This window comes from Dama dama, chromosome 25 (genome assembly GCF_033118175.1).
Source record: "Dama dama isolate Ldn47 chromosome 25, ASM3311817v1, whole genome shotgun sequence".
In the NCBI taxonomy this organism is placed as follows: domain Eukaryota; kingdom Metazoa; phylum Chordata; class Mammalia; order Artiodactyla; family Cervidae; genus Dama; species Dama dama.
Genome location: NC_083705.1, coordinates 34,074,458 through 34,096,578, shown reverse-complemented (window position 1 = coordinate 34,096,578; position 22,121 = coordinate 34,074,458). Strand labels below are relative to the sequence as shown.

At 40.6% G+C, this 22,121-nt stretch overlaps 2 protein-coding genes and 1 long non-coding RNA gene across 5 annotated transcripts in view; 2 read left to right on the top strand and 1 right to left on the bottom strand.

Annotated features, from left to right (window-relative positions):
- The window catches only part of LOC133046814 (uncharacterized), a 172,791-nt gene extending 169,843 nt beyond the window's left edge, over positions 1-2,948 (bottom strand). For all 3 annotated transcript variants that reach the window (XR_009690564.1, XR_009690566.1, XR_009690565.1), the window contains exons 1-3: positions 2,809-2,948; positions 1,980-2,297; positions 854-898 (exon numbers count right to left, since the gene is read on the bottom strand). This is a non-coding gene — a long non-coding RNA (uncharacterized LOC133046814). The remainder of the gene's footprint in view (positions 1-853; positions 899-1,979; positions 2,298-2,808) is intronic.
- Positions 1-22,121, top strand: part of ITGA1 (integrin subunit alpha 1) — a 164,402-nt gene that overhangs the window by 10,460 nt on the left and 131,821 nt on the right. The gene's annotated exons all lie outside the window — the stretch shown is intronic.
- Positions 2,325-4,171, top strand: PELO (pelota mRNA surveillance and ribosome rescue factor). Its single transcript, XM_061129818.1, has 2 exons — positions 2,325-3,237; positions 3,540-4,171. Exons 1-2 carry the CDS (start codon positions 2,512-2,514, stop codon positions 3,972-3,974), a joined length of 1,161 nt encoding a protein of 386 aa, XP_060985801.1. The 5' UTR covers positions 2,325-2,511; the 3' UTR covers positions 3,975-4,171.

Here is a 22,121-nt window from a genome sequence, read left to right as displayed (position 1 = left end):
GGCCAGGCAGAAAGAAAATTATGTTGAAAAGAATATAAGGACCTTTTTGTTTTAGTAATAAAAGAACAAGGAAGGAACCTTCCTTTCAGTGCCCCAGGTTGACTACTAAGCTGTGAGTCTTATTTTAACTGATAAAGGTGAAAGTTATGGGGAAATGACAGGAGAGGATGAGAGAGATAGCATCAGTGACTTAATGAATATAAATTTGAGCAAACTCCAGGAGATAGTGGATGAGAGGGAAGCCTGATGTGCTGCAGTCCATGGGGTCCCAAAGAGTCGGACATGACTGAGCGACTGAACAATTACACATAATCTTCAGGGTTTAGGAGATGATTTCAAGCGTCCATAAATTTAGATTTGTGTTGGTAGAATGGTGTGGAATTAAGCAGGCCTGGATTTGAATACTGGTTATGTGACCTTGAATACATTCCTTAACCTCTCTAATTCATTTTCTTCATTTATGTATGAGAATAACAAATATTTACCTTATAGGTAAGAACTGGAAAAACCATAGGAATTTACCTGGTGAATATTCAAGAAGTGATAGCTCTTCAATAAAAACCTAACATGTATTACGGGCCCTGTGTACCTATCACTGTGGTTTTTGATCCTTGACAGATTTTCAAGAGGGGGAATGATTATACTTAAAAAGGTGACCAAGGAGCATCTCAAAGCATCTCCTCCTCCTTCTTTACCGATCTCTCTCTCTCTCTCGCTCTCTCTCTCTCGCTCTCTCTCTCTCTCTCTCACACACACACACACACACACACAGACTACCAGTTAAGAATTCTTCAAGCTTAACAAGCACCTTTTAAAAAGATACGTGACTGTTGGAGACAAAAGCCATACTCACACTTTAGTGTAATCAGTTCCTTGTTCAATGTAAAGTTGTTGAGTTCTGGAAGAAGAAGGCAGTTTGAGTTAGGAACTTTGGGAGGGCACTCAGTACGATAGAAGGTGACGAAAGGAGGTACAAAAAGGACAAGGGAGAGGAGATGCCACCAAAAAAACCCAAAAAAAACAAAAAACTGTTCTAATTTGCACTAGAGTTTTGGAGGGGACCTTTGTGTTTGCCCCTGACCACCTTTGAGGAAGTTAATTGAGATTTGGGTATCAAGATTTGTGCCAAAGTCATGTTACGTCCTTTCATCCCAGTCTTACAGTTTAGGGTGGTTAAGTTTCCCTTCCAATGCCTTACTCAATAACATAGAAAGGCGAATGGGGAAGATTTGTGCCCTCTGCCCTCCAAGCCATCTTAACTCTTAAAAATTTGGTGGGTTTTTTCTATTCACTGGTCCTTTTAAGAGGCAGTTCCCACCTTTCAAACTCCCCCCGCCTCTCCTTCATCCCAAAATGTTAAGTGACTAAAGAATTTTCTTTCAAATGAATTCTGCAGCTGTTCAGTCAGGGTAAATCAGTCCTTCCTCCACTTCCCCAGTCCTGGGCTCTCAGCTCAGCTTTGACAATGAAGATCCGGTGCTAAACTGTTGAGACCCAACCCCTACCGTAAACATTTCACAGGCTGCTGAGCAGCGGAAAGCTGAGACTGCCAACCTTGACTTCTGGGGTTCTCAGGACATCAGATCAAAGCAACTGAGAGGTCCATCCAGGGGTAAATTCCACAGATGGTTTCTTCTCTCTCTGGGACCAGTGTTCTAACATCTGGGTTAATCAGATCGTGCGGACTTAGTCAACTGAGAGCAGAAAACAGCTGGGCACGTTACTCAGTCCAGATGCCCCGTGAGCAGACGTTCTTAAGAAACAGCTTCTGGACTGAGCAGCTCCAAAAAGGGCGCACCGTCTGAGTGCGGATGAGGCAGGAGCAAGGCGGGGCGCAGTTTGGCCTTGGTGCCAAGTGTGCACTTTTCAGGACCCTTTTACTTTTCCGTAAGTTATTACTTTTCCGTAACTAGAATTATCCATAGGGAGAAGGTGTAGCATACAGCTTAAAATATAGATATATATATATTTGCACTCACAACTCCCCAGATTCTTCACAAACAGGGGTGGAAGAAAAAACTTAGGAAGTCCAAGTTCCGCACTAATACCAAAGACTCCGTGTGCTTTCCTTAGGTGGTTTATTCGGGAAACACTGCCGGGCTTAGCGCGCCTGCGCACGCGCAAGCTGCGGCCCCGCCTCCTCATTGGGGACGTAAGCCGTGCGCCTGGCGGCAGGACGCGGGCTGCGCATGCGCCCTGGTTGCATCAGCCTCGGTCGGTACCGCAGCCGGAACCGCGGAGAGGAAGGTGTTCGCAGCTGTGTCTCTCGAGCCGATTTTGCGCCGCGCGCCTCGAGACTACGAAAAGGAAGGGCTAGAGTAAGTGTCCCACCCCCCCCCCCCCCAGCCGCAAGAGTCGGATATAACGTGTTTCCTTCTCGCGAGGCAGGTGCCGGTAGGAACCGGGCCCCGCCCCCTTCCCGGCCTAGACTTTCTCTCCTTTCTCGACCCCTTTTCCCGTGGGGACCCCCTCGGTTCCTCTCGTTCTGGCAGTGAGCCCCCAGCCAGGGTCATGAAGCTCGTGAGGAAGGACATTGAGAAAGACAATGCGGGCCAGGTGACCCTGGTTCCCGAGGAGCCCGAGGACATGTGGCACACCTACAATCTAGTGCAGGTGGGCGACAGCCTGCGCGCTTCCACCATCCGCAAGGTGCAGACCGAGTCCTCCACCGGCAGCGTGGGGAGCAACCGGGTCCGCACGACCCTCACTGTCTGTGTGGAGGCCATCGACTTCGACTCCCAAGCCTGCCAGCTGCGGGTCAAGGGGACCAACATCCAGGAGAATGAGTATGTCAAGATGGGGGCTTACCACACCATCGAGCTGGAGCCCAACCGCCAGTTCACCCTGGCCAAAAAGCAGTGGGACAGTGTGGTCCTGGAGCGCATCGAGCAAGCCTGTGACCCAGCCTGGAGCGCCGATGTGGCGGCTGTGGTCATGCAGGAGGGCCTCGCCCATATCTGCTTAGTCACTCCCAGCATGACCCTCACTCGGGCCAAGGTGGAAGTGAACATCCCTCGGAAACGAAAAGGCAACTGCTCGCAGCACGACCGGGCCTTGGAGCGGTTCTATGAACAGGTGGTCCAGGCCATCCAGCGCCACATACACTTCGATGTTGTAAAGTGCGTCCTCGTGGCCAGCCCAGGATTTGTGAGGGAGCAGTTCTGCGACTACATGTTTCAACAGGCAGTGAAGACCGACAACAAATTAATCCTGGAAAACCGGTCCAAATTCCTTCAGGTAAAACAGTCTTACCCAGGGATAATTAAGCATGGGCAGAGGGGTTTGCTTAAACTACTCCTAAAGTTTTAGAACTCAGAGTAGTACAAGAGGAAAAAAGGGTTTAACTTGGCTGGGATTGTGAATTGGATAATGCAGTGAAAAGAAACCTGTTAAGCGGCTAGAGATTTTATATAATAAACTTGGTTTAAATTCTTAAACATATAAAACCTTAGCAGTGTTTTTGGCTTGAGGTCATTGTGGGCAGTTTAACAGATACCCTAAGGGATTCTTCTGTCTAACTTTTGTAATTGTGATTCTAGGTACATGCCTCCTCTGGACACAAGTACTCCCTGAAGGAGGCTCTTTGTGACCCTACAGTAGCTAGCCGCCTTTCAGACACGAAAGCCGCTGGGGAAGTAAAGGCCTTGGATGACTTCTACAAAATGTTGCAACACGAGCCCGACCGAGCGTTTTATGGACTCAAGCAGGTGGAAAAGGCCAATGAGGCCATGGCAATTGACACACTGCTCATCAGCGATGAGCTCTTCAGGCACCAGGATGTAGCCACACGCAGCCGGTATGTGCGGCTGGTGGACAGCGTGAAAGAGAACGCAGGCACCGTTAGGATATTCTCTAGTCTTCACGTGTCTGGGGAACAGCTCAGCCAGTTGACCGGAATAGCTGCCATCCTCCGCTTCCCTGTCCCTGAACTCTCTGACCAAGAGAATGATTCCAGTTCTGAAGAAGATGAATGATTGCAATTAATAATTGAGACAACCTGTGTCTCACTCCTTCACTGTTACATTTTCTCAGCATCCTGTGAAGAAAGCTGCAAAAATGGCACTTTGTGGTTCTTACAGGGATTTTTCATGTATTTGGTCACTAGGTGATTTGTGGTTGGCAGGACAGGTTTTCAAACTGAACAATAAAAGGAAATAATCTCCATATATTATTAATTGGGATAATTTTATTTTGGAATTATGAGTTATTCACAGCTCTTAGAAACATTTTGTATATTTAAAAAGAATGCCTATATATTCTTTGGGATGGAACATAAAAATCCCATACAGCATGCCTTGACGTAGTTTTTCTTAGGAAAAGCTTTTTAATATCTCATTATCTTCAGTTTACATTCTTTATTTTAATTTGGCACAGTGTATTTTTACACCTTGTTACATGATCCTTTTTCTTGCTGTTTCCCCCACATTCCAGTTTTTCTTAATTTTTAAATTTATTTGCTATTTTAAATAATTGCATAATAATTAGAAGACTCCTGAGGCTAAACTTAAAATCTGTTTTTCTTAAGAAACTTGTTAAACCAATCTCGTTAAAAGTAATAAGCTGGGTTTTTCTTTGCTAGTTTAGAATAAATTTTAGAGGAGCACCTAATTAGTTACTTTTAGGTTGTAGAGCTTTGATCTGCTAAAGATTCTCAGGATAGCCTACTCAAGGTGCTTTTATTTGTAAAATGAGGCTAAGTATGGGATTTGCTTATTAAGAGCTAATTATTGGCAAACCTAGATATAGTGTGCAGTCTGTACTTGAGTTCTTTGCTCTGCCACACTATTTATGTATTTGGGAGGTTATCATAGTTACAGTTAATGCTACCATGAATTTGTATGTGCATTTACATTCTTAATGGAGGGATGAGAAAGCCTGCTCAGAAAGTTTGTCACATCATTGTGCTTAGTTGCTCAGTCATGTCCGACTCTGCAACCTCATGGACTCTAGCCCACCAGGCTCCTCTGTCCATGGGGATTCTCCAGGCCAGAATACTGGAGTGGGTTGCCATGCCCCCCTCCAAGGATCCTCCCAACCCAGGGATCAAACCCAGGTCCCACATTGCAGGCGGATTCTTTACTGTCTGAGCCAACAGGGAAGCCCATCACATCATTAGTAAATAGCAGTTGATTTGTACTCCAGCTGTTTACTATAATTAGGGACTTTATGCAAATACCTGAGAGTTTAAAATATTTTCCATTATTTTTTGTGTGCAATTTAAGAATTAAGGAGGGGGCCTTGAAATATAATCACATCTTAACATTTTTCACATCTCAACTTAGTAAAATAATAGGAAAGCCCTATGAACAAAGAGTGATAATTCAATGAGTCTGTAACTCCAGGATCTGTGGTGCCTGCTTCAAATTAGGACACTAAGTAAAATTTGCTTGTCCTTCCTGTGTCTTCTGAGCCTTTCTGCTAGTGTGACAAGTTTGTATATTGTTTATAAAAAAACTTCTTAAGTAACCTGAACCTTTTTGTCTGTAGTTAGCGGTGGTGGTTGTTTAGTTGCTAAGTGGTGTCCGACTCTTGTGACCCCATAGACTGTATCCCGCCAGGCTCCTCTGTCCATGGGATTTCCAAGGGAAAAATACTAGAGTGGGTTGCATTTTCCTTTTCCAGGGGATCTTCCTGACCCAGGGATCAAACTCAGGTCTCCTGCGTTGGCAGGTGGATTCTTTACCACTGAGCCACCAGGGAAGCCTGTGGTTAGGGATAGACACCTCCATATACTTTAAACGCACCTTTTAAAATATCTACTTCTTAATCAAAGTGATTTAAATTGTCATTTCATTGTAACTTTATGGATATTTAAGATATAAAATGTCTGTTACTAACAATTTGGTAGGAGTGTAAATATTGTCACTAAGATTCTTAATATTAGAACCTTATTGATAGTGCGTTGTGTTTTCAGTCAGAATTTGGAGATTTGGGGCCTCTTGCTCAGTATCTATCTAGTACAGGTTAGTCCTAGCTGTTAACCATGGTGATAGAAACCAGAGGAAAGAAAACCTTACGGTAAATCTAACCAATACGTTTTAGAATGTTAAATTCTCAAATTTAGCTTCATCTTAGCTTAAGGAAGTGAGTGAAGTCGTTCAGTTGTTTCCAACTCTTTCTGACCCCATGGACTGTAGTCTGCCAGACTCCTCCATCTGTGGGATTCTCCAGGCAAGAATACTGGAGTGGGTTGCCATTTCCTTCTCCAGAGGATCTTCCTGCCCAGGGATCTTTGCAGGCAGACTCTTTTAAGATGTGAGCCACCAGGGAAGCCCAGGTGGGCTTGGGAACTCATCTCAGCTTGGAAACTGTAAAAACTCAATACCCAGACTGGACCCCAGACTAAATAGCTTTGCAGTCCTAGAAGTGATAGAGTATTTTTTTAATCATTATTAAAGCTCCCAGGTGATTTCCAATAGATAACAAGGCTGAGACCCTGGATTCAGGCTTTGCTGTTCAAAAGTGTGGTTTCCATGAACCAGCAGCATCCCCCGAGAGCTTGTTAGAAGCTAGCATCCAGGACTCTACCCTAGACCTGTTGAATTGCTGCCTGTATATTAGCATCTCCAGTTGATTGCCATGTGTAATAAAAACTGATAAAACATTTAGGCAGTGGCTTATTCTCTCTGTGCCAGTTAATCTCTGCCTAGGGTTGCCAGCCATAGAGAAAGAGATTTGAGTTTTAAGATATTTCGGGAAAACTGCTTATCAGTATTCAATTAAATTATCTATAAAAATAAATGAAAGCCTGTGTCTATGTCTAAAATATCTTTAAGAATTTGTATTTTTTAAAGTTACATTTTTTACCAATACCATTATCAAGTATAAATCTTCCTAGATGCATATCAAAATAGTGATAGGAACATAATAAATTGGTCCAAATAATTATTTTTTACTGTTCTCTAAAAAACAAAATGAAACATAGGTCTTTGGAAAGCATATACAGCAGTTTAATTCCAATTGCTATTCGTTAGTAAAGAATGACTGGTAACAAATGAAAACACTGTCAATAACATACCTCAAATTAATACAGTGTTGTACTATAAGGTTCTGTTTATTCCCAGGTGCTTGTTGTAAACGGATTGCTACCCTTGCTAGGCTCAATAAATGAGAAGTTTGCAGTTTGTTTTCTTTTGTTGCAGGTATGATGCATATCAAATTATATTTTGCTATTCCTGGCCTCCTGTTTATGTTAAATATTTTGTTAATTTTCTGTCTGTATTTCACTTTCATTACTCCCTTATATTCAAGTTGAATTATTTTCCTCCCAGGTGCCACTAGAATAACTTTGTGAAGCTAATTTTCTGTTACGTCTGCTTATTTTCAGGCACTTATTAATGACGTTTTTTAATACTTTTAACCAGATCACTCAGCCTCACATATCCTTTAAGAGAAGTGATTCATAATTTCTTCAATTCCTATATACTGGAGCTGAAATTCTCTGTGTTGCTTTAAAAAAAAAGAAAAGTACACAGATGAAATGGTGTATATGGAAATTCCCCCGAAAAAAGCTGTTCTTTGGGAAAGTATTATTTCACTTTCAAATCGGATGGTTTTCCAAGCAAATAATACTGACTCTTTGTGTTCAGCATCAAAATATGTAGAGTTACATGTTGACAACAGCTTTCTAAGGTTTTCTTAGGGTTTGAGGAAAGAGAAATCCTTTTGCTTGTGCCTAGAGCTTAGATATGGGGCAACCATACTTACACCACTTCTTAAAGACAGTACATTTAATTTTATCCATTTTTTAGTGCCTGTTTGTGTCAAGTACTGAGCTGGTTTTAGGAAAGAAACATAAATCACTGTTATAAGAGTAACTTGTAGAATGTTTAAGAGGACACACTGTTGTAAGAGGTGGCTTTTAGGAGGAACTTTCCAGAGCCAGCATATTTGCTTAAAATAATAAACCTGGAAAGATCTTGAAGAGGAGGCAGGCAGGGCAAATGTGCTAATCACCTTTGACACCCCTCTTCCCGTGCCATAATAAAGTGTGGGTTTGACCATTAGAAACCATTGAGAAGTTTATAAACAGGATGGCGTGACAAACTTTGCATTTCACAAATATCACTGACAACATCAAGAATGGGTTGGAGGTGGCAAGATTGGAGACAAGGGGACAGGTTAAGAGAACTTACTAGAAAAATTTTACAGGAAAATGATGGCCTAAACAAGGCAGTGCAATGACTAGAAGTCATGAGGAGACACTGAGAGATAGGATCAATGGGACGTGAAGATTGTTCCGAGTTATGGAAGGAGTCGAGTCTAGGGATAAATCCCAGGTGTGTTTTTTGTTTTTTTTTTTCTTAATGGTGGGAGAGATGATGGCATAATTCAGACACAGGAAAACTAGCAAGAGAAGCTGGCTTGCAAGGAAAAACTAAGTTCAGTTTGGAATCTGGTGTGAAGTGCCTGTGGGACTCTTGGAATGCTTTTCTACCACATCGCTATATGCTTGCTTAACTCCCTTCAGGTTTTTGTGTAAATGTCACCTTAGTGACCAAAAAAAGAAAAATCAGCATTTTTTAAGAACTACCTTCTCAAAGTTTCCCTTATCCTTCCTTGCCTTAAGTTCTCTCTGTAATGCTTAAATTCACTTACTTGCTTTGCTTATCATCTATGTAGGATATAAGCTCTAGGAGGGCAGAGATCATTGTCTGTTAGGTTCATTGCTATATCCCCAATGCTGAGAACAAACCCTGACATAAAGTAGATGCTAAAAAAAAAAAAAAAATGGAATGACTGAGTCAGTCAACATCCAGAAGGTTTCTTAGGCGATTGTGCGTACAACTCTGAAGTTCAGGATAAAGTATTTGACTGTGGCTAATAATACAAAAGATGTCAGCATATAAGCAGACCTGAAATCATGGACCAAAAAAAGAAAACTAACCTAGGAAGTTTTAGTGAAACTAGAAATAAAAAAGGACCAAACATCCAAGCATAAGGAAAGAGCAATATTTAATCTCTTCAAATGGTACCTGACTCTGTTATCTGTATTATAATAAAGCACAGGTATTTATAGATTTCAACAATTAATATGCCAGGTCATTATTTTTTCTTTTACACATCTCTCTAGTGTACTAGAGATATACATGTAGAATAGTTAAAGTGTTGATTTCCCAGAAAACTGAATTTTTAAAAGTTTTTAAGAAAAATTTCTAAGTTGGGGAGCAAAAGCCAAATTAATTTTGTATATGTGTTTTTTTATTGGAATATAATTGCTTTACAATGTTAGTTTCTGCTGTACAACAGACTGAATCAGCCGTATGTATACATACATTCCCTCCTTCTTAGACCTCCCTCCTGCCCCACCCCCCATCCCACCCATCTGTGTGTGTGTTAGTTGCTCAGTCGTGCCAAACTCTTTGCGACCCCATGGACTGCAGCCCACCAGGCTCCTCTGTCCATGGGATTTTCCAGGCAAAGATACTGAAGAGGTTTGCCATATCCTTATCCACGGGATCTTCCCAACCCAGGGATCGAACCTGGGTCTCCTGCACTGCAGACAGATTCTTCACCAACTGAGCTACCAGGGAAGCCCCACCCATCTAGCTCATCAAATTAGTGCATGAAAAGTTTGTTTTTAAAAAAGAAATGTTAGAAGGTGATGATTGAATTTATTAAGGGATTTTTTTTTTTTTTCTGAGAGTACAGGAATTGTTAGCAAGCTCTGTTTCCTTCAGGCCGAAAGGTTACTGCTATAGGGCCCTTGTTTAGTCACTAAGTGGTGTCTGACTCTCTGCAGCCCTTTGGACTGCAGCACACCAGGCTTCCCTGTCCTTCACCATCCTTTGGAGTTTGCTTATCTTTGATTTCCCTCACCACTTCCTCTTTTATTCCCTGAAGAACCACAAGTGTCAGAATTGTGGCATAAATTTTGCAAAGTTTTTTTATATCTGTTTTAAAAGTTGATTTTGATCAGCCCATAATTTTGTTGATACACATTTTTCAGTAAATGAGCTCCAAATTAGTGAAAAGAATTTAAAATGGGGATGTAAAAAGTAATTAAAAAATAAATTTCAGATAAAGTTTTTAAAGCCCTAAATAGTTTTCTTTAAATTAATGTCAGCATATTTAAACTTTGTGCTGTAATTCAGTTTATATAATTTAAGAGATTTAGTCATTTAGAGAAGTGCTATTCAAGATTTTCTTAATGTGTTATGTGTTTTACTGATGAATTCTCAATGTAGAAGTTCAGTATAAAAATGTTATGGAAAAGTAAAAATTATTTCTAATGGAGTTGAGATACAAATATATTTTTGTGTATCAAGGACGCCTTAGAAAAAATTCAAAGTCAGCAATGCATCTCATTAAGACATTAGAGAACAAAATCTTCAGTAGTGGTCTAGAACAACTTGAGTTACTTAACATTATCAAGTAGCAGATAAACTTAACTAGAAATAAAAAAGAAATTGGCTAAATTCAGGAAGGAGATAGTTAAATTAGAAAGACTGTGGAAAAGTATTGGCAAAAGATATTTGTTAAGCTGAAGTGGAAATGATAAAACCTCATTCATCATTTTTTTATATGGCAAGAATCCTTCCTTTTTAGGGAATATGTGTTCTTTGTAGATTTCCCAAGTATACTAATTGAAAGATAGCTCATTTATTTTGCAGTATTTAATTTCTCTATCTTAAGAAACATGTTAGTATATTCTGTTGTAGTAAATAACACTGGGAATGAAACTGGAATATTGTGAATTCATTCATTTAAATTTAAGAGAAGTGAATGTGTTTCCTCAAGGAAAATCCACTTTTGTGTGCAACTCTTTAGTTGCATACAAATTTGACACTAACACTTTTACTTCTGACAGGGGCTATTTTAATTCTATCACAATTGACGTCAATGTAGGAATTTTCTAGATGCCAGTTGCTTAAGATCATGACATTTATGATAAATTGTAGGGATTTGGATTCCCCGTCTTCTTTCAAGTTTCCTTTCCTTCACCCCTTAACATTTCCTCCATTTTTCAGAATGCCTATTTTTCTATAACATAGGAGATATAGAGGACTAAGAGCTTATTTCAATTTAGGCAGCCACATTTGGTTTGAAAACACCCAATACTGAGGCAAGGCAGTATCTGCCAGACAGCAAATACAGGAGAACAATGTCTTTGCAGCCACATTGTCTGGCCGTGCTCGGGGTGCCATTGTCACAACTCCAAGAATGGACAACCTGTTAAAATAAAAGTCACCATGTGCTTATTAAAGCCCAGACCTATGGGAAGCGCTTTAAAAGAAATTATTTAGATCTTTGAAGATCACTGGGAGAAAGGCTTTGTCATTACTATTTTCAGATAAGAAAACTGAAGTTGTTGTTGTTGAGTCACTAAGTTGTGTCCAACTCTGCAACCACATGGACCACAGCACGCCAGGCTTCCCTGTCCTTCAGTATCTCCCAGAGTTTACTCAAATTCATTTAAGTTGAGTCGGTGATGCCATCCAACCATCTCATTCTCTGTTGCCCTGAAGTTAAAAGAGGTTAAATAATTTGTCCAAAATCACATAGCCAGTAGCTGTGGTAAGGTGCCCAGTAAAGCAACTCCCTAAAAAAATGTAACAGTGGTAGTCCATTCCTCAGTTTTCTGTTTGGAGTAGGTCAAATGTATCTAGAAATACAAAGAAAGAAAAAAATGATAGCACTAAATTTTATAATTGGTCAAAGTTTGTACAATCATTTTGTATGTTTTTTATTTACCTACCACTTATTTTTCATCTCTCATGAAAAGTCAGATCTCAATCATATGGCATTCTAATCTGGAATATAGTTGAGGATTAGAAAGTATACAGAGACTGCTGTAAGTCTACATGTTAAACCAAGCCTCACAAACTCAGCATGTGTGTATTATTTCACATTTAGTTGTAGTAAGCTTGTTTTTTAAAAAGTGTTATGCATACTATGTTAATACGTATGCATTATTCTAACATAATAGCACCTTAAGTAGCAGAAATTATGCTACTCTTGCATATGTAAAGATGAATTAAGAAATGTGTCCATGCCTTAAGTCAGCAAATTAGATATCAAGGAGAAATGACCACAAGTGGCCAAACTGACAGGGAGGTGACTGCGGTGAGAAATGACAGCTCAGGTAGATCCCGGATTGCCATCAAAAGAAAAAATCCAGGGCTTAGAGGCTTTCACAAGGGCCTGAGGACATTACTGTGTTATAATAACTACTGTACATATTGAGGAAAGGATTGAATTCTATTCAGTGCATTACATTCAGAAGTCAAGGAAATATGTCTTTCAAAATTGTTGTCCTCCAAAATCATTAAAAGATAGTCAAAAAAATCTTCATCCATCTTCCACACTTAGAATCACATTTCCAGATAGCCAGAGTTTTACCATAATAGTCTTGATGAGAAAACTTAAATAATTGTTGAAAGATGAATACTTGTTAAGGAAAAAAATTCCAGTAGATTATAGTTGTAAAATTTATTCAGAGGTAGGAAGTTCTCTGAGTTCAAGTCTAAGTTCCAGAAGTTTTATGTCTGGAATTTTTCATCAAGTCCTAGTGTAAACATCAACTAGAACGTTTTGTTTGAAACCAGTGTGAAAAATTGCTCTGTGGATATAAAACATTTTAATCTTGTGTTTCAACTGATTGATTCCATGACCATAATTAAGATTTTTTTATTCTTCTCCAAGTGTATTGTTGACAATGGTAGAAGCCACTTTTTTGGGGGGGTGGGGGGTGGGGATGATATCGAGAAGAGGAAGATTGAAAATACATTGCAGTGCATGACTGAATCATTTTGAATCATAAAAGGTTAATCAATGCTGTACGGAAACTTGACTATCATCTGATCTACCTCATTTCATGATAGGGATGTAAACTGAAACAGCTGAGGCCTATAGAGGATTGATAACTTGCTCAAATCCCCACAGGCAAGAGTTTTTCATAGAGTCTACATTCCTGTTTGATCTATCCTGTTCCAATCTCTTACTCATTTTCTTGTCATCAATGTACATTGGGAGGAAGTTGCGCTAAGTGAACAAAGAACAATATGGGATTCTAAAATGCCTTAAACGCTCCTTTATCAGAATTCTTCATCTTGAGGCAAGACACTTTCTCAGCAGCATCACTGAGACTCAAACTCAGCTTTGAAGTCAGTTTGTCCCTTCTTTCAATGACTGTTCATCTTCTGCTAGAGAAAGACTCAGCCTCGTGCCTTGATTCTTCTGAGAACCAGTTCATTCAGATTGGATTCTTCTGATTGGTTTGTAAGTTCATTCTTCTGACATCCACTTACTAAGTACTAACACCTACTGTGTGCCAGCCCCCAAGGTCATAAGGTGAATAGAGAAGATCATAGTTCCTTCCTTTCTGGGGACAGCCCAGTCTAGGATTGGGACAGACTGAAAGAAACTAGAACTTTTTGTTTGAAACCAATGAGAAAAATTGCTCTATGGATATAAAACATTTTAATCTTGTGTTTCAACTCATTGATCCTATGAGCATAATTTAGAGGAGGTTTTTCGTTGTTGTTGTTTTTCCTAGCACTACAATAGATACAGGAATCAGAACTGTGTGAGAATCTGGGAACTCAGTGCTCTTGATTCGGCCTGTCTTCACTGAGGAGGTGCTCTTGGAGCTCAAATTGCTAGATTCCAGAAGCTTACTCTGATCTTGCATTAGTTTCTAGAGAAATGAGGCAAAGAGAACTGAAAGCATTCCTCTCAGATTTACTTGGTGAAATATTTTTCTTCTCAATAGTGGTCTCCTGTAATCTCTCAGCTCTCTAGATGTTAAATATTTACAGTGAAGAGTCAAGAAACCTGAGAAGAGACTTCAGGGAGCAAAAAAGTTCTGTTGCCTCCTGCTCTCAAAAAGAAGCGAAAGGCATCAGTAGAATCAGAAACACAGACAGGACCATGACTGAAAAGAACAGAAAGATTCCAGAACCTTTGTATTGTCCATATTTTTGTCATCTCCTCTTTCTTTCTCATCGCTTAATAGTTGAACCAAAAAGAGAGCTCGCTGCTTTTTGCAGGACAGCAAGGAAGTGGACAGTGAGCGGAGGGAGCAGGACATAATGTCCTATTCCACAACCATTCCTGGAAAAGAGGATGTCCAGGGTAGAGTGGGTGGTGGTGACCACCTCAGGGAAAGGGAAACAGACTTCTGGGCCTGCGGTCAAGTGGGAAGCAATAGAGAGCTGACTTGGGCCTGAGGCTGGACAGCAGGAAGACCTGGGGTCTTTCCTATCTCTGTATTCACCATTTTATCCTTGATATAAAATTCAGGAAAATAACCTTCATAAATAATAACAACTTCTCTCTGAAGTAGTTCAGTTCAGTCGCTCAGTCGTGTCCGACTCTGCGACCCCATGAACTGCAGCACGCCAGGCATCCCTGTCCATCACCAACTCCCAGAGTTTACTCAAACTCATGTCCATCGAGTCGGTGATGCCATCCAGCCATCTCATCCTCTGTTGTCCCCTCTGAAGTAGTACATTTTACTAAATGGTCATCGTGGATCAGGTATGGTGGAAGGAAATTTTCTACAGAAAGGAGAAAAGAACAAAATATATTTTATGAGGAGGAAAGAACTCTGGGAATAGTTCTCTGACCCTTTGTGTCTCAGCGATATTCTCAGCCTGGGTGAGAGGAAATGGAACAAAGTGCGGAATGTGGGGAAGTGGGAAGAGCTGAGACACAATTCATTCTCTGCCTCATTAAATGGAGTCATGTCTCTTTAAGAAATGAGTCTGTTATCACCATAGGAAATTTCTCACTCTGGGCCTAACTCCTTGCCTAGAACTTAATAAGTGTTAGAATTTTTCCTGCCTTTCTGGGAATCATTTTCACCCTTATCTCAGACTCTCTCTGGGTCACAGTAAAATATAGTGAGGAATGGTATGAGTTCACAGGAAATGTGGAGAAAGATCTGGCCTTTTTATAATAGTTTGTTGCAGATGTTAAAGCTCTTGGATTTGCATTTGATGCATGGGTTCACATATATCCTTTTAAATGAATTAGAAACTTTAATTGTCAGAAATAAGAAACTCAGACAACCAGATTTTATACTTGAGAGTATAAAAAGGATTTTGCTCACCAAAAATGACATAATTTACACACTATTTGCTATAGTTACCAAAGGTTGTATATCACCATTTGCAAAAACACTGCCTTTCTAAATAACTGTGAATCACAGAAGAAGGCATCTATGCTGTTCTCAGAGGACTCTGGCTGTGGTGGGCAGACGTGAGAACTGGCCTATGAATCAGATCGGAATGTGCCCAGGCCCGACCAGTTGGTTGTGTGACTTGAAATCATTTCACCGTTTTGAACCTCCATGTCTCCATCAGTAGATTGAGCAAAGATGTGTGGCACTGATTTCCTAGTCCCCTGTGTAGATCCCTGCCTCTACCTGGTGCAGTAGCAATAATTGTTATTTTTAAAAGTAGTATCTTTCCAGCAAAATAAATCTTCAGTGACTCTCAGGTTTAAAAAGAATCTGTTTTGCACCATATTCCACAAGCTGCCAAATTTGGGGTTTGGCCGAATGCTAAAGAGAGCAGCCTGCTAGAAGGAGCAAATTCCAGAGCAGAGGGTCATTTTTTAGAATGCTTTGCCAAATACTCCCATATTTTCAAAGTTGTTGGGGGCCTTAAAACTTGAGCATTAGGGGAGAAACAATTGTTTAAAATACTCGGTGGATAGGTACACAAAAATGTTGAACTTTACAAATATTTTTGAATAGTTCACTACATTCCAATGACATGCCAAGTTGCACAGTCCTGCCACTTCCCTCCTTGTTATTTTTCCTCCCCTATCAACTTTGCTTGCTGTCTCAAAGAACTAGGTAATGAGAAAACACAGGCAGGTCTTTATTTTTACTGGAATGTTTTCTGTTTGGCAAGCAGTTCTCAAACCAGGCAGCACAATAAAATCAACTAGGGAGTTTTTAAATCACATGATGACTGGGCCCCACCCCCAGGTAATTAAGTCAGAATATTTGAGGAAAGGAATCCACACATCTGTACGTTTCAAAAAAGCTTCCCAGGTCTTTCTTACCTGCAACCAGGTTGTCTTGGCCTTTAACAGGCCAGCTGGCCTTAAAGTGTTCTATGGCCACAGTACCAGTCAGCATCTGGCTAGAAAAAGAGATGGAGCTTAGAAGAAATTGTGAAATTGTAGATCCCCAGTACTGAAAAGACAACTTTAAAAAGTTGCTGCTGCTGCTAAGTCACTTCAGTCGTGTCCGACTCTGTGCCACCCCATAGACGGCAGCCCACCAGGCTCCCCTGTCCCTGGGATTCTCCAGGCAAGAACACTGGAGTGGGTTGCTATTTCCTTCTCCAAGGCATGAAAGTGAAAAGTGAAAGTGAAGTCATTCAGTCGTGTCCGACTCTTAGCGACCCCATGGACTGCAGCCCACCAGGCTCCTCCATCCATGAGATTTTCCAGGCAAGAGTACTGCAGTGCGGTGCCATTGCCTTCTCCAAAAAAGTTGATGAGGGGAGTATATTTCTTTAATGCCTCATTGTGGGATTTGACTATTCCTTTAGGTGTAATATTTTGACTTGCTATAATAAAGTCACCATTAGGACTGATAGTGAATAATTTGTGACTATTAATTGATGTCCATATATTGCTTGATATAGTGAAGGGGTTACAAAAAAAGAAGCTCCTTGGAGGATGGGGCTTATAAATCTTGGGATTCAAGAATTATGTACGACAGAACAAGAAAGCAAAATCATATTGTACAGAGAGTGAAAACTAAAATCATTGGCAACAGGAAGATAGCACAACCGTTTGGAATCACCTCAAAAGATGGTATGTGAATCTGGGTCATCTTCTGAATGTCTTCTTTCATTCAAACAACAGGCAGCAGTGAACATTAGCTCTTAGCTAGAAAATCTTAGCTCTACCATAGATGGACTCTGTGACCTTGGGCAAATCATGTTACCTTTATAATACTCAAATTCAGATTTATGAGCTTTAATCTGTTAAAGTGGAAAAAATGCTGAAACTTTCCTCATAGAGTTGCAAAGAATAACATGATTTAAGCAAAATGCGTGGAAATTAATAAGAGCTCTATTTAACTGAATTTTATTCCTCCTTCTTATTACATCTTCTGGACATATATACCACTAGGGCACTAGATCAGCCATGGGACTATAAGGCAAAAGAAATGCCTGAAGCTTTTTCATACTATAAATCCCTTCCATCTGTCAAAGATGGTGCTATCACCAGAAAAAGTAGACCCACTCTGTTCAGTTATCCTCAGCAATAGACAGGCCAGCCAGATCATTCTCAGTCTTTATAATATATTTATTTATTTTATATTAGGGTATATAATGCATGTCTCACATCACTGCACAGAGGATGGAGGTGAAAACTGTACTTTTGTAACTGATACAATAAGAGGAACGTAGAAAAGCACTTTTCAGTGCATGCCAGGAAGAGCAACTCCTTCAAGGACACCACTGTTTGCACACAGAGAACCATAACCACCCATCCAAGGGGTCCTCACTCTGTGTACTGAGCCTCAAAAACTCGTGCATCCTGCAGTGCTGAGATTGGATTTGTATCAGCCATGACCCACCACTAAACTTCCAATCAAGTAAGTGAAATGAAAGTCACTCAGTCGTGTCTGACTCTTTGTGACCCCAAGGACTATATAGTCTATGGAATTCTCCAGGCCAGAATCCTGGAGTGGGTAGCCTTTCCCTTCTCCAGGCGATCTTCCCAACCCAGGGATCGAACCCAGGTTTCCTGCATTGCAGGTGGATTCTTTACCAACTGAGCTATCAGGGAAGCCTAGCCAATCAAGTAAAATTAATTTTAATTCCTAGATTGAACTGTAGATGTTGTCTTTCCTTCCATTTAGTCACCTTAATTCCTGTAGTACCTGTTAATGATTATTTGAATATCATTATTCCACTGCTCAGCTTTCTTTGGCTGACTGTTTCAGCTGACTGTAAGCCATAAACAAACCGCAATTCTCTTGCTATTCCTATGTCATTTGCAAACAACAGAAAGCAACTCTGGTAATATAAGCAACAAAGAAATATTTTAAAAGATGACATCTCAGATAGGAAGAAAAAGAGGAAGACATAGCCAAATCCCTATAGTCAAATACAGAAATATCTGTGTAGGACGAAGCAGCTGATGGAACTGCCACCCCCAGACAGCCACCACCAATCCAATGAATGTAAAACTCAATCAGATAACATATGGCTGATTCATGTTGCGGTAAAGCAGAAACTAATGCTGCTGCTGCTAAGTCGCTGCAGTGTCCGACTCTGTGCGACCCCATAGATGGCAGTCCACCAGGTTCCGCTATCCCTGGGATTCTCCAGGCAAGAATACTGGAGTGGGCTGCCATTTCCTTCTCCATCAGAAACTAATACAACATTGTAAATCAATTATACTCCAGTGTTTAGAAAACTCAAACAGAGCTTCTGAGAATACTCTTTAGGTGCAGGAACATCAGGTTGCCATCCAGAGCTCATCGGTTCACCTTCTGTGGACGAGCAGGCAGGATGAAGTGCTAGTCCATACTCCTATCCTCGTCTCCTCTGCATCCTGAAATTCCACAGCTTCCCCAACTAGGAAAAGTGTGTGGATGCTGGAGAGTAAAAACAAAAGAAAATATCCACTAACCATTTTAGAACAGTAGGAATATGAGAATTAACATTTACTAAGTCCCATGCAAGGCAGCCTCTATACTGTATTAGGGGCGCAGGCCTGCAGCCAGACTGTCATTGTTCAGACCCCAACTCAGCCACCTGCTGGAAGGAGCAGGGGTGGTGCTGAGCCTGGAACCTATGTCAGTCTGACTCTAGGGCCTTCTGTCCCAACACTAGTTCATCCAATCCATTAAGTTTTGACTCTTACATTCTTCATCACAGCAGAGATGCTAATTAGTTAGGGAAACCTTTAGGAAGCCTGCATCCCTTTCAGGCTTCATATCTTCTTAGGAAAAAATAAATTACCTAGCCATAGTTATGGTACATATATATATAATGGACTGTTACACAGCCATAAAAAGGAATGAATTTGAGTTGGTTCTAGTGAGATAGATGAACCTAGAGTCTGTTATACTGAGTGAAGTAAGTCAGAAAAAGAAAAATAAATATGGTATATTAACACATATATATGAAATCTAGAAAAATGGTACTGACGAACCTATTTGCAGGGCAGGAATAGAGACACAGCCATAGAGAGCAGACTTGTAGACACAGCGGGGAAGAAGAGGGTGGGACAAATTGAGAGAGTAGCTCTGAAACATATGCATTCCATATGTGAGAGAGATAGCTAGTGGGAAGTTGCTAAATAGCACAGGGAGCTCAGTATGGTGCTCTGGGACCACCTAGAGGGGTGGGATGGGGTGGGGGTGGTAGGAGGGAGGTTCAAGGGTGAGGAGATATAAGTATACTTATGGCTGATTTACAGTATATGGCAGAAACCAATGCAACACTGTAAAGCAACTATCCTCCTATTAACAATAAATTTAAAATTCTTTTTTAAAAACTAGTTGAATACTTGGCACATTTTTTTTTTCTTTCATGTAACTACTTCCATTAAATCTTGACTTCAGTTTTCTCTTGGGCTCCTGGTTTGGGGACGGTTGTCTCATTCACCAGTAAGAACTTAAGAACCAGTTCTATTGTTAGATTTTAAATGGTGGCTTATTGAAGTAGTCCCGGGATCATTAATTTTTAGACTGGGAAATTCTGAGCAGGAGATTCAGTATTAGTCCTGAAGAACAATGGGAGTTCCGGAGACTCAGGGAGCACCTGGCTTCTATAGTCACAATCTTCTTGAGGTTACCTTGGGCCTCTTGAGTCTCTTATCGCTGCTTTTCCCCAGCTGACATTTGGCCATGGAAGGAAATGGAAGGAGAGAGGAAGATGATGCTCTATCTCATTACTCCAAACACACACTTGTCCTTATTTCAACACTGCTTTCCGATCCAGCTGTCAAACTTCAAGCGTGAAAAAGGAGGAACTAGCAAACATAACCAGATTTCCTCTTGGACACCAAATGCTAGGGCTTACCACGTGGGGCAGTGGTAAAGAATCTGCCTGCCAATGCAGGAGATGCAGGTTAAGAAGATCCCCTGGAAGAGGATATGGTAATCCACTGTAGTGTTCTTGCCTGGGAAATATCATCGATAAAGGAGCCTGGGTCAGGAAGATCCCCTGGAAGAGGATATGGTAATCCACTGTAGTGTTCTTGCCTGGGAAATATCATCGATAAAGGAGCCTTAGAGGGCTACAGTCCATGGGGTCACAAAGAGTCAAACATGACTGAGCAACTGAGCATTCGCCAAATGCAAAGCAGAGTAGGTTACAAAATTTCTAAAGATCAAAACTCACCAGGATTTTTACTCTCCTGTGGTTAAACCTCAGTTTGGAGGTGTGTGTGCATGCATGCTCAGTTGATAAGTCAAGTCCAATTCTTTTTAACCCCATGGACTGTAGCCTACTAGGCTCCCCTGTCCATTGGCTACCTGGTGAGCCAACGTTAAAATATAAAACACATAGCAAGTGCTTCTCTTCCTAACGTTGTCAAATTTAGGGGCTGGGAGGAATAGCGAACATGATAGACTTATTCTAAATGACTATTCATGGCTGACCTGAAATTCAAATTTAACTGACTGTCTAGCAACCCATTTCTCCTTCTTCCCTCAATCTTTCCCAGCATCAGAGTTTTTTTCCAAATGAGTTGGCTGTTTACATCAGGTGACCAAAATATTATAAGAAGTGTCCAAAGGTTCGGACGCAACTGGGTAACTGAACACCACAACCACCTAGCAACCCCACACCCCCATGTTCATCTCTTCAGTACCACTGGCCATGATTGGCTTTGATCAGAGAGATCTTTGCTGAGTAGAGATTGGGAGAAGCATGGGTGGGTGTATTCCTGTCCAGGACTGCGTTTGGCTCTAGTTTTAGAACCTTTGTTGGAAGAATGGAGAAGAGCTGATCTCTTCTGTGTTTGAAAAACATTGACCTAAACCTTTCAATAATAGCACTGAATACAAATAAATGTCTACTTAACTATCATCTCTTCCAGATGATTCTAATATCCTAAAATAATAAGGTCATCACCTTTCTCAATTCAGTCACCTGAGACTGTTACTCCAGGGAGGTACCTAATTACAAGATGTCTTTACAGTAGTGGTAGTTATGTTTATGATGAAATTTGATACTGTGAGGTTTTCTCACAAAATTCAATTGGTCATTACAAGTAGGCTTATACTCTTGATAAATTAAGATTAATTTAAAATGTATCACCAAAATTAAGTCACAAAAACTCCATAAAGGCAGGAACAACATACAACAGGAAGACAGTGTTAGGTGATAGTTGAGGATAAAAGCAATGGAATTATACCTCCTGGGTTTAGTGTCTCCAAAAGGACATTTCAGTGATGACTTCCATCTCCTTACCAATAAACTAAGTGCTAACCCAATAGGGTTTTTTTTTAATTGAGATTTTTGACACTTTTTATAATTCTTGATCCAGAATAAATGCTCAAGACATTTTACCTGCTTTAGATGCTATTGAAAATTTTTATCCTTAGGACTCAAAAAATATCCATGAACAGTGAACATGTTTTCAGTTCTGAAAAGAAACCCATGTGCCAGCGGAAGCAAAACAGATGTCCTTGTTTTCAAATGAAAATGATTTCTTTATAGGAAAGATGATTATTAATGATGCCTTATAGACAGTTGAACATATCTGCTATTCATAGCAGGATCTTAAACCATGAAGTTAGTGTTTATTTCTATTAATATAAAAGATTCATTCCTAAGTCATGGAATAAAGTTTCATCTCCAGCCCACTCCATAAACACACTGGAAACTGCCATTCTTTGGGAGGGATAGAGAAACTGGGAACTGTTGAAGGCACTGTTTTGTGAATTAGATAGGAAGGGCTTACTTGTAGGCTGAAATAAGAGTTGACCCTTCCCTGGTAGCTCAGATGGTAAAGAATTCACCTGCAATGCAGGAGTTGTTCAGTCACCCAGTCATGTCCAACTCTCTGCGACCCCATGGACTGCAGCATTCCAGGCTTCCCTGTCCTTCACCATCTCCTGGAGCTTGCTCAAATTCTTGTCCACTGTGCAATGCAGGAGACCTGGGTTCGATCCCTGTGTCAGGAAG